At 47.8% G+C, this 12247-nt stretch overlaps 2 protein-coding genes across 6 annotated transcripts in view; one reads left to right on the plus strand and one right to left on the minus strand.

Annotated features, from left to right (window-relative positions):
- Positions 1 to 1018, minus strand: part of LOC310647110 (uncharacterized protein) — a gene marked incomplete at its 5' end in the record, with an annotated part of 29411 nt that extends 28393 nt beyond the window's left edge. Inside the window, one exon of the mRNA XM_083374084.1 lies at positions 928 to 1018. Within this exon, the coding sequence (XP_083230210.1) occupies positions 928 to 1018 (91 nt within the window). The remainder of the gene's footprint in view (positions 1 to 927) is intronic.
- VANGL2 (VANGL planar cell polarity protein 2) overlaps positions 1 to 12247 on the plus strand; it is a 34676-nt gene that overhangs the window by 3121 nt on the left and 19308 nt on the right. For 3 of the 5 annotated variants that reach the window (XM_083374227.1, XM_083374225.1, XM_083374228.1), the window contains exon 2: positions 6747 to 6932. The gene's annotated coding sequence lies outside the window, so the exon portion shown is untranslated. Of the gene's footprint in view, positions 1 to 695; positions 776 to 2867; positions 3158 to 6746; positions 6933 to 12247 lie in introns of those variants that run through there. The other 2 variants (XM_083374229.1, XM_083374226.1) reach the window with 2 other exon arrangements.

Below are 12247 nucleotides of genomic sequence, written 5' to 3' on the forward strand. Positions count from 1 at the left end.
AAAAAAAATCATAATAAATCATTTGTAAGCTGAATTATTTTTGCCTATTTATTGACAGATAGTACATAAAGTTACAGATGGTCCTCAGCTTACGACCACAGTTAGGACCAGGATTTCAGTCACTAAGTGATGCAAGAAAGTGAGATGTTGCATATACCTACAACATAATGTACAGATAATTCTTGATGGCAGAATTTCTGTGGCTGAATATCTTCTCTTGTACTTAGTGGGTTGTGCCTGATGTTACCCCCTGTGTTGTCACGGTGGTTAAGGGATTCGTGTGGCTGTTAAGTGAGTGCTTGCCGGAAAGGTGGTGATCTCCTGACTCCAGGGGTGTTGCAACCGTCATCCATACGTGCCAGTTGCCAAGCGCCCGAACTTGGATCACGCAATCTCGTGTTGGTTACTGTGATGGTCGGAGGTGCAAGGACTTGTCGCAAGTCACTTTTTTTCAGCGTCATCGTAACTTTGAACAGTTGCTAAATGAATGTAAGCCTGGGTCTCGCTGTGTAGAAAAACTTAAGATTTCGTGAAATTTTAAAATAGATAACCTAGAACCCCAAACTTTGAAAAACTCAGATCGGGGTGTAAAAACGCTGCACTGAGAACCCCGATCTGGAGGGCGCCCCAGTTGGAAGGCGCAGACATGCATCCTTATCCTGGTCACCAGGAAGTGTAAGATGAGCCGGACGCGACAGTTTCACTCATTAAGTGGGAGCAGATTCTGGAAGGAGCTGCATGGGAGACATTCCTGCTTTCTGCCATCATTTTACAGGTGTGAGTGGGTCAGAAAAGGCTGGACTTTTCGTTAGAGTCCAAGAAAAAAAAAGACTGGAGGAATGTAGTCCTCAACTTGTGACAATCATTGGGACTGGAAAATTCATTACTAAGTGTGACATCACGTGACAAAGTGCTGGCACAACTGACCTCTGCTGGCATCCCTGTTGGTTTTGCTGGTCGGAAGACGGTTGGGAAGCTCGCAAGTGTCAGTTGTGTTACTATGGGACACTGTGACCATCGTAAATGTGAGCAGGTTGCCAGCTGCCCAGATCGCAATCGTGTGGCCACGGGAATACTGCCACGGTCATAGATGCGAGGACTTGTCGCAAGTCACTTTTTCCAGTGCTGTCATAGCTTTGAAGGGTTGCTAAAGGAATGGCTGCAAGTCGAAAACTGCACGTAAATGTTGGCGTTGTGCTGCCAAGGAAAGGCCCCGGACGAAGCCTTGAGGTCAGCAGGAGTCCGGTTTCATTTGAGGGATGCTTTGCCGCCTGAAGGACAAGGTGGTCCTCGCCTTATGACCTTAACTGAGCCCTGCAATTAGAGTTGTAAGTTGTGATGGTCGTAAAGGCGGCCGTGAGACGTCAGAACTTCCAAACCGGGCCTTAGGTCCCCTTTTGGGCCCTCTGCCGTAACTTTGTCACTAAGCAATCAGTCATAAAGTGAGGACAGCCTGGGGCTCCCAGATGCAGTTGACACGGCAACCGTCAATAATATGAGCCAGTTGCCAAGCATCTTGATTTTGATCATGTGACCCTGGGAATGCTGCAACGGTCATAAGTGTGAAAAACGGTCATAAGTCACTTTTTTCAGTCCTGTTGTGACTTTGGTCGCTAAACAAACTGTTGTAAGTCAAGGACTGCCAACTAACCTGAGCCACAGTTTTTATTTTCCTCTGAAGGCAAAACAATCACCAAGTTTTTTTCCCTTCCAGGTCTGCCAGCTGGGGATGATGGAAGTTCACAGTCAGAGGGCCCGTGTGGTGTTGGGGGTCCCACAGAAGGGGATGGCTTGCTCTGCACGAACACTTTGAGGGGCTGGGAGCGCTGCCCACCCACCCCCCACCCCCAAAATCTGGCCTCCCAGTTGGTGGAAGCAGCCGTGTCTTGAGGGCGGGGGGGGGGGGAGGCACCCTTTGCCCAAAGCTTGGCAGATGCGCCTGGGTGTCGCATAAAAACCAAGGGCGCTTTGATGGCACCCTCAGAACTCCCATCTGGGCTACACCCTGCAGACAAGCTGGCAACCTGGGTTTCATCTCTGTTGCCCAACAGCTGGGCCCCTCCCTTCCCCTGCGATAATAAATGGGTATCAAGCTCATCAAAGTCACGGAATCGCAGGGCTGGAAGGGACCGCGGAGTCCTTCTGCTCCAAGCCTCCCCCCGCCTGCCCTTGCCTGGACAGGAGGAGCCTTAGCCTCTAGATGGGATGAGGCCACCGTTCCCAGAATCCTCAGCCTTGTTGAAGGGAATTCTGGGAGTGGTAGTCTCAACATCCAAGGGGCCACCTTGGAAAAGAGGGTTTTCCGCGTATTTTCTGTGCAGCTTTCTTAGAAGGACAGCTGTGTGGCCATCGTAGCCGTTGCCATGTTAATAATGGCCATGCTTGTTTGCCGGCATAAGGTCTGATTGGGTCAGAGTCCACTTGGACAGTTGCGTCCAGTTCTGGACAATGCATTTTAGGAATTTCAGGAATTTACAAAGGGGTGCAGGTCCAAAGGAGAGCAACTAAGAGGAACTGGGACCTGGAAGGAAAAAAAAACCTTGGTGATTGTTTTGCCTTCAGAGGAAAATAAAAACTGTGGCTCAGGTTAGTTGGCAGTCCTTGTTTAGCGACCAAAGTCACAACAGGACTGAAAAAAGTGACTTATGACCGTTTTTCACACTTATGACCGTTGCACCATTCCCAGGGTCACATGATGAAAATCAAGATGCTTGGCAACTGGCTCATATTAATGATGGTTGCAGCGTTCCCGGGTCACGTGATCCCCTTTGACGACCATCTAACAAGCAAAGTCAATGGGAAAGAAGCCAGATTCACTTAACAACAGAGTGACTAACTTAATGACTGCAGTGATTCTCTTCACAATTGTGGCAAGGAAGGTCGTACAGTGGGGCAAAATTCACTTAAAACCAACTTATTTAGCAATTGAAATTTTGGGCTCTATTGTCATAAATCAAGGACTATGTGTTGGTGAAAGATTCGCATAGAAGAGAGGAGGGCAGAATAACTCAGAAGAACAATGGGTGTAAATTATGAGGAAGCAGATTATTTTGATGGGACCTGAAGAAAAACGTCCTAGGGCAAACACTATTCCGAAAGGGAACAGATGTGCTTTGGAAAATGGTGGACTCCCCTTGGCTGGAGGGATTTAATTATGGTGAGACTTAATTATGGTGATCCATAATCTTGCTGACTGTGACATGCAATGTAATTAGAGCTTCATCTGAACGCTGTTAATGGATAAAGGGATTCTGGCTAAACAAAACAACCTGCAAAATAATGTTTTGTGTTAATTTTTATTGAAAATGGTGCAGTAATAATCACCGTCTTTGTTGGTGAAAATATGGGCTTTCTGATACTCTTAAGAGGGTAAATCAGTGAACCAGTTCTCAGGGAGAGAGCAATCGGATGGACGTTTGAGAGACCTTCCCTATAGAAAAACCTACGTTGTTTGATTGCCGTAAACTCTTCAAGTTTATGGCTGGACCATTGCCAAAGACAGCCTCTATTAATCCATGGTCACCTTTCTTAGTCTTCCCATTAATGGGCACCCAACTGAATTATCTCAAAAACAGGATATGCAGTACTCTATGGAGGTCTCAAAGAATCTCAGCAGAAGATCTGCAGAGTAGTTTTGTGTGGTCTAATTTCAGAATCCATCAGCATGAGGTAAAAAGTGGTGTCCACGGGAGGACATCAAGGAGGAAAGTCTTTTGCGGAAAGCACCTTGCTTTCATCTCGAGGTTGCCAAAGAATATTGGAGGACTTAGCAGCCTTTGGAACCGTGCTCTGTGGACCCATGAGCCATTGGAGAACTTTTCGGCTTTACTGAGAAATGTTATACCTGGAGTAGTCCATTCGTTTCAACAGAAGAAGCTGTCCTTCCTATGGTAAAGCAGACTGTATGAGCATCTAACTTGAGGTTGCTCTGCAGCTTCAGAATCTGGATTTTCTTCACCCTTGGGCGAATAGTAAGATTCTGGATTGTACCAGAATATTTTACCAGAGAATATCAAGGTGTCTGTCCATAAGTTGAAACTTAACATGGCAGCAATCCTGAATGCACGAATACATTTACCACAGAAGGGTTGAAGCCAAAGAAATTTTGCATTTGAAAATGGCTGAGTTGACCGCTTGATCTTAACCCAACTGAGACAGGGTGGCATGAGCTGAAGAGACCAATTTGGTCAAGATGGTCCCCCCAATATCTGCGAATTTAAGCTGTTTTGGAAAGAAGAACGGGCCAAAATATCTCCAGGATGATGTGTATGATGCACGAGCACAGGAAACCTTCGGTTGAAGTCCCACCTCCGAAAAGAGGAGCCATCACCTCATCACTTGCTAGCAGTCCTGTCTGCTTTTCCTGATGAAGATGGCGAATATTGGTTCAGTGAGTTCAACAAAGGCTTGGCACTGTACACAAATTGTGTATTGTTTGTTTAACTATGTCTTTATCTATTAATAGGACTTGGATAAAGCTCTGCCCACAGAAGAGATTGTAGAAGTCACATTCTGGCTAGACTATAGGTAGAACTTCTAAAGGCCTTGCAGGCCTCACGGAAGATCTGCAAGTGATTTCCAAAGCTGACGTGTCAGGAGAAAAACCCACACAGACTTGTGGTCTCTTTTTCTCTTCTGTGATTCTGATAATTGATGGATAGACACTTGTTTGTTGAACTTCAAGAATCTGTGGGTAGTTATCAATTTACAATCATTTGTATATAGAATACAAACAACAAAGTGATGGATCATAATCAGAAAATAAAGTCATAAAACATAAGATACAAATAAAGTGATAACCCATAAGATACCAATAGGAGAAGTTAATAAGAAAGAGAAGGATAATAGCAATCCAGTCCTGCTAATTCAGTGACTGTTTGAAATTACAACGGCACTGGAAAAAAGTGACTTACGACCAGCCCTCACACTTAACGTCCATCGTAGTATTTCCACAGTTATTTGGTCAGAAAGCCTGGCCAAATTAAAACTAGCCAAGTTTAGCATTTATGCAAACATATTTAGATGTTGTGCAAACGGCTGTTCGGCACCAGAAACGTACTCAGCCATGTAGGGTGGAATTAACCCAAGGTGGCTTATTTAACAGATCATGATCAAATATGGCTCAGTGCAGAGAATGGGTCCGACCAGGATGAGGTCTCGTGAAACCCATTCCTGGCTGCGTTCAGGAATTAGGTGAAAAAAGGATTACCTTGTAAAAGGTGTGGCCCTAACTGGAGAGGCAGGGAAGTCTCGGGGTAGGCGGGACTTCCATTTGTCTGGAAGACCTCTGCCTCTATTCTGGATTGACTTGCAAATAGATCTAGAAAAGAGGATAGCCCTGATCCCTTTGAAGCCTGATCCTGGGTCTTGTGTTCATGGTCTGCAATCGTGGGGAGAAAGGACTGAAGCCCCCTCCCCCCCTTCTCCAGCTTCCCTGCCTGACCCCCATATTCAGGGACAATCTTCATTAGGTCGGTAAAAATTTTTTAAAAGGGTTTCAAATGTGTTGAACCCTCTTCAGTCCGGCAACACGATTATAAAGCTGAAGATACCCCTTCTTGGAGGGCTCGGAAAAGGTGGACGGGAATTTGAAGCTTTGGGTCTGGGGGACGAAGGGGAGGCATCCCTTGGTTTTTACTGGCCGTAGAGACCCCATAACGTTTACAAACTCGTAAAACTGCGGAATATAAATTCCAGCTGTTTGGGTTGCAGGGGTCGCCTAAGGGGTGCCTCCCTAATGGCCAGGAAGGGGAGGGGGCTGAGAAGACCCAGGTGCTTCTTGATTTTGACAGCAGAGCCCTGGACTTTGGAGGGGCTTATGGGGTCGGGGGGGGGGCTGGCAGGCAGATGCCGAAGGAAGGCAGATCTTTTACTCAGACACAACTTCTTGTCTTCTTCAAAGGACCTGAAACTCACCCAGTCAGTCCTTCAGTCTCTCATTGTCCACCTGCCAATCAGCCTCCTTGCGCTGGGCTGAACCCATTTTGAAATGACCTCCCCAGAACTGGACACGGTAGCTGAGAACAAAACGGTTATTTGTTCTTTGGGGAGCTGCCAAACAATGTTGAGGTTGCAATGCCAGTCTTTGACTCATGTCCACAAGTAAACTCTGGGACCAGAATTACCGTTGCTAAGCAAGGTGGTCGTTAAGTGAGGCAGGGCTGATTTTATTATCTTCTTTGCCATGGCTTCCTTTGTTGTCCCTCCTCCCTCCCTCCCCTCCCTCCCTGACTTACAACCATAATTGAGGTGAGAGTTTCTGTTGTTAAGCAAGGCAGTTAAGTGAGTTGTGCATGATTTTAAAACTTCTCAACCCATTAAACCTTGACGTAGTTTGTTAATTCTGCTCTTGCTGGGGACATGCAGCATCTTCTACCTTTGTCCCTCTGGGGGCCTGTTCCGCCTGTGTTTGTCACTCCCCCGTTGGTTGGACTCAGGATGCCCGATCCTGTGGAGCTTTCAATATCCTGAAGCGCTGGAGCCAGCCTTGAGTTGCCACCTCTCACAGTTTGATTCTGGGCACCTTTACCAGCTGGTCAAAACATGCCCAGAGTCTCTTCGTCCTTCTTGGTAGGATAAAGGTCCTTCGAACTACCTTCTGCTTTACTTCCTCCAACCGTTCAAGATACTTTTTGGACATTACACCCAATCCTTGCTTTATACGGTCCATAGCTAAGATAAGGAATCATAACATCAACCAGCCCTACTTGCGTATATCTCATACTTGATCTTGGTTCTTCCTGCAGCTCACTTTTGGACCTTGGACCACATGGTAGCCCTTGTGGATGCTGAGATCCAGGACTTGCCACGCTAACCGGGACAGGAGGGACCATCGGGCCCAGCGGCTGAGGTCTTCAACAGCCTGGCTATGTGCAGCTGCTGGAAGGGCTGAGTGGGCAGCCAGAGACGGTTCTTCAGCACCCTTTGGGTTGGTGAGTCTTGCTCTTGTTGGGGAGGCTTGCCTGGAAGGTGGACTTTCAACTGGGGGTGGGTTGTTTGTTTCCCACTTTATTTTAACCTGTTGTCCGAGAAAAGACTTCACTTTTTGGATTCAGGTGGAGCTCTAAAATCTCATGGACAGTCTTCTTTTAAGTTGTGACAACGGGCCAGTGTAGTTGTGCATGCTCTCCTACTGGTGGTTCCTGAGGCTTAGTTGAAGCTGCTTTTAATCAGTGAGGGAGTTGGGGTTCTGATCAAGAACCGTGATTTTATCCCTGTAGTTGTCTTTGAGTCCAGGGCTTGGAGCTGTGTGTGTAGAGGATATATTGAATAATAATGGGTGAGTTGTTCTTTTTTCGGTCTTATTAAAATCCTGGGTGCGTTAACTGAGGTGAGGAAAAAGTCTCAACTGCAGGCATTTCAGCTCCCAGAATTCCCTAGCCAGCATGTGAGCCATCCTCTGCTTGACTGAGATATTCAAGGTCAGGAAGCTGGACCCCCACCATTCAGGGATGTTGGTGGTGGTGGGGGTCTCTTTGTTGGCTCTTGTGGAATGCAGGCAGGTGGCTGCCTTCTCCAGCGGGTCCATTCAGCTCCAAATTGCCCCCTCCCCGCTGAATGGGGGCTGCTTCCCTGCCTCGCCTGGAGCTGCTGGGAACAAGTGGAGCGGTTTGCATCTGGGGCTGCTAGGAAAGAAATCCTTGTGCCTCGTAGCGTGCGAAGATCTTCCCTCTGCAAGGGAGTGCATGTTGCTCCGAATGGGCCCCTCTGCAAAGGGTCCCTCCCCGTGGGGGTGGGGGCTCAGAGCAGAGGGATGGGGGTGACAGAGGTGACCCTCTGTGTTTTCCCTCACCCGAAGGCCAGCCTGAATAAAACTCAGTCCAGGACAGCCTTCCCACCCCCTTCTATTCAAAGGAGCTCCCCCCCACCCAACGGCTCTCAAAATGTTTGCCCCCAGCTGTCCACACCGCCTTGTTTCCCCGAGAAACCCTTGTGTTTTTTTTCCAGCAAACAAAGCTCAAGGGGGGTAGGGGCTAATGGGGGCAGCTTCCCCCTCTTTTGGCACCCCTTCCCCATCTCTCCAACCCCCCCACCCCCCACCCCACTTCATCTGGCTTCTTTGGATGCTGGTCTGCACGCTCCCTGGCCCCCGTTGCCATCGCCTAGGTAACCGGGTACGCGCGTTCGCAGGCCGGCTTTGTTCCCCGGCCGTGATAAATGTGCAAAACTCCCCAGGGGTTTGCACAAAAGGCTGGCCTCTCTCTTGCCTTTTGTGCAAGCAGCGGCGCTTGCATTGTGGGGATGGGGGGGGCAGAATATTTATCAACAGCTCCCCCCACCCAAGTGATATGAGCCTAATTTGCAGCAGCCTCCCTCTCTTTGTGAGGGTCCCAACCCTCCACCCATTTCAGCCCTCCTTCTCTGTATTGGGGGCGGGGTGTATGTGGGAGTCATGGAGAACCAAATTTCGCCTTGCCTTGAAGAAAAGGACAAAGTTTTGCCCCCCCCCCTGCTTTGGCTTGCATCCCCAGGGTCACATGATCAAAATTCGGACAGTTGGCAACTGACTCGTAGTTGCCAACTTTTGCAGCCTTCTGACAAGAAAAGTCAACGGGGAGGCCAGATTCACTCCACAACTGTTACTAATTTCACATCTGCCGTGGTTCGCTTAACGACTGTGACAAGAAAGGTCAAAACGTACTTAACAAATATCTCACCTGGCAACAGAAATTTTGGGTTCAGTTATCGTAAGTCGAGGGCCACTTGTATTGGCTGGTTCAGTGTCCAGAATGGTATAGGCCAGGGGTAGGCAACCTTGCTTCTTTTATGATTCGTGGACTTCAAATCCCAGAATTCCTGAGCCAGCATGGGAGAACTATGGCCCCCTCATGACTCGTAGACTTCAACTCCCAGAATTCTTCAGCCAGCATGGCTCAGCTTGGAAACCTCCCTTTCCCCTCAGCGTGGCTGGCTCAGGAATTCTGGGAGTTGAAGTCCACCAGTCATAAAAGAGCCAAGGTTGCCTACCCCTGGGCTAGGGTCTCTTGCTTGAACATGGGGTTGGACTAGAAGACCTTCAGGGTCCCTTCCAATATTTTTCTATATTATATTCTTAATCTCTGCAACTTTGAGAGGGTGGACTTCAATTCCCAGAATTCCCCAACCCCTCTTAAAAGTTGCAGAGATTGACAAACCCTGGGTCAGGGGACAGCAACCTTGGCAACTTTAAGACTTGTGGACTTCAGCTCCCAGAATTCCTAGCTGGCTGAGGAATTCTGGGAGCTGAAGTCCACAAGTCTTAAAAGTTGTCAAGGTTGCAGCGTCCTGCCCTGGGCTAAACCAGTTAAAGGGCAGATGTTTTAAAAAGTGAATGATTTGTAAATTTCTTTTTAAGAAAGTGCTCAGGGAAAAAAATCAATTCTGCTCTTCTTTCTCAAGGTTCAGGGGTGGCCAGAGAATAGCAGAGGCCTTTCTTAAACAATGGCCTTCATTTGCAGATGTATTAGTTTCTATCTGCATGCATAATAAAAGGGCACTTGAGCCTGAATGAAACAGGGTCAACCACATGTGGTTTACAAGAGGAGAAAATAACAGATAGGCAGGACAATGCAGAACAAAGAGGAGCGGAAAACAAACTTGAGTTTAAAAATATTAAATGGTATTAAATGCCTCAGGAATTTAGGGTGGGTGCTCCATCGCTGGAGCTTTTCACGAGTCGACTTACAACCGCAGTCGGGATGTCATTATGGCATCATCTCCTGCTTGAGCAGGGGGCTGGACTAGAAGACCTCCAAGGCCCCTTCCAACTCTGTCATTCTATGTTCTAAATAGATGCCAGGGAGTTTTGGGGTCAAGAGGAAGAGGCTTGAAAAATCCAGGATCAGCACCAGCATTACGGTGGATCTCTTGACACATCAGACCCTTTTGCAGCAGTTCCTGGTTGAGTGTTTTGCACAGATCCATCCTTTGGAGTCTCTGCAGGATGGAGAAGATCAGCAGATGTTCTTGGTGGCCTGCACATCAATGGACAGGGAGGGATACAAGGGGAGCTTCAACCGAGATGAAGAATATGTCCCTGGGCGCCGAGACCTTTGAACGTCTCGATCACTTTATATCTTCCCGCGGTTAATTTGCTCCGTTGCATTTCTCTCCTGCAAATCTCTCACTCTTGCTTGGGATCAGGCAGGAGAAAAGAATCCGGTGTGAAAAGGTAGCTCAAAAATAGACTGAGTGTTGAGGACTTCCGAATCTCTAGATGATTTAGAGCAGTGTTGCTCAACTATGGTCAGTTTAAGAGGGGTGGACTTCAACTCCCAGAAATTCTGGGAGTTTGAAATCCACCCCTTTTAAAGTGGACAAGGTTGAGAAATATTGATGTAATAGATTAATTTCAACTTGAACAAACATATGGTCCTCCTCAACGGATGTGATTCAGAACGGTAGAATCGCTTGCGATACCTTTGAATGTCGGTTTCAATGAACTTTGACCCTGAGGGAAATGCCTGAGATCCTTTAATTAACCATCATCCAGGGAGACCCAACTTGAGGGTCCTCAAGTTTGGGGCTACAGCTGTTAGTAGCTGGTGTAATGGACCAGGATGGCCAAAACATCTGGAGAAGGAGGCAGGTGGCCGTAGGGCAAATTCATGCTGGGTTCTTCCCCCCCTCTTTGGGGTGTCACCTTATTCTCATCAGCAAGATGACTGGGTTACTCTCCAATCTGGGGGTTCATCACTGTTGTGTTGTTTTTATCACAAGTGTTGATTTTTATAAATTGTGATGTCCTTTTAAAAATCTGCTGGATTTGGGATTTCATTCATAGCCCTTTGGAAGCTACGTGACATTGGTGAACCCCACAGTTATGACCGCTTCTAGTAATTATGATGCTGGGTTCCATGCAGAGAAGACCCTAGGCCAGGGGTCACCAACCTTTCTGGGAAAGGGAGGGACAGGCACCTTTATGCACGCATGCAAATGTGGCTGTGTGCACATGTGCGCAAACGGGGTTGTGAGCATGTTCACTGTACAAATGGGGCTGCTTGCGCTGGCGAGAGGCTCGCAGCTCAGCTAGTGCCGGCTCGCAGCTCATGGCTCGGCTCGCACCAGCACAAGGGCAGGGGGCATGTGTGCACGTGCACTGGCCAGCCACTCATGTGGCCTGGTGGCCAAGAGGTTGGGGAACTCTGCCCTAGGCCATCATCTACCATCTACAGCCTTCTCCTGGGTATAAAACCTGGGCTTCCTGCATGCCACACCGCAGCTTTAAGGCCGATCCGATTTCTCCTCTTGCTAGCCAGCCTTCGACCCAACACAATCATGGCTGTCTCTGTGGAGATTCTCAGTCATCCAGGACAGGTCACAGTTGTCCCAAAGATGCTTTTCCAAAAAGATAATTGGACTTTTCATGTTGTTTTTTTCCTTTGAAAACATTTCACTTGTCATCCAAGAAGCATCTTCAATTCCTACGTTTGTGTGAAATGTTTTTCAGAGAAAAAACCCCAAGAAAAGCCCAGTTGCCCTTTGGAAAAAGCACCTTTGGGACATGGTCTCCTCTGTTCTGAGCCTCAAGGTTGATTGCCCGTGGAGGACACTTGGCTGCCTTCTGTTCTCCTTTTCTTCAAGACCCCTCCCCTGTCTCCAGTCTTTCATAAGCCTCTTCCAAGGAAGCCTTGTTCTCCGAAAATGGAATGGCCCAAGAGAGAGAATCTGGGATGGAGTCAGTGTTCTGTCATTTCACAGGCATTGTCCTCTCTTTGAAGAGGACCGTTCAACTGAGGCTTTACAGGCTTAGTGCCTTTCTTGCAGAGGGGGAAGGGAGGGGGGCTAAGGGGGAAGGGGCCAGGGAAAGGCTGGCGGACTCTGGGTTTGAGGGAAGAAAGGTGTGATGGACAACAATCGGTGTTAAAATTGTTGGGTGAGCAAAAGCAGCAAATTAATCTTTGATTTCTTGTGATTTGACCAGTTGGGTCATACTTCTGGGTGGAGCAACTGGTCAAGAACTGAAGCCATAGGCTAGGACAGTGTTTCTCAACAGTGGTCCCTTGAAGATGGGTGGACTTCAATTTCTAGAATTCTGGGAGTCGAAGTTCACCCATCTTCAAGTGACCACAGTTGAAAGAAAAAAAAACCCTCCTTGCTTCCAAGCTACTCTTCTTGGCAGACTGTAGCTTCATCCTTTTGTAATTGTGTGAAGGTGTGGTGCTTCAACGCTGCAAATGAGGTCCTTTTTCAAAAGCCGATTTGGGATGTCCTCGTTTTGCAGGTAGGCCGAGCCAGAGGCCCAGTCTTTGAAGTCCCACCCTCTGAA

This window comes from Vipera ursinii (genome assembly GCF_947247035.1).
Source record: "Vipera ursinii genome assembly, chromosome: 15".
NCBI classification, from domain to species: domain Eukaryota; kingdom Metazoa; phylum Chordata; class Lepidosauria; order Squamata; family Viperidae; genus Vipera; species Vipera ursinii.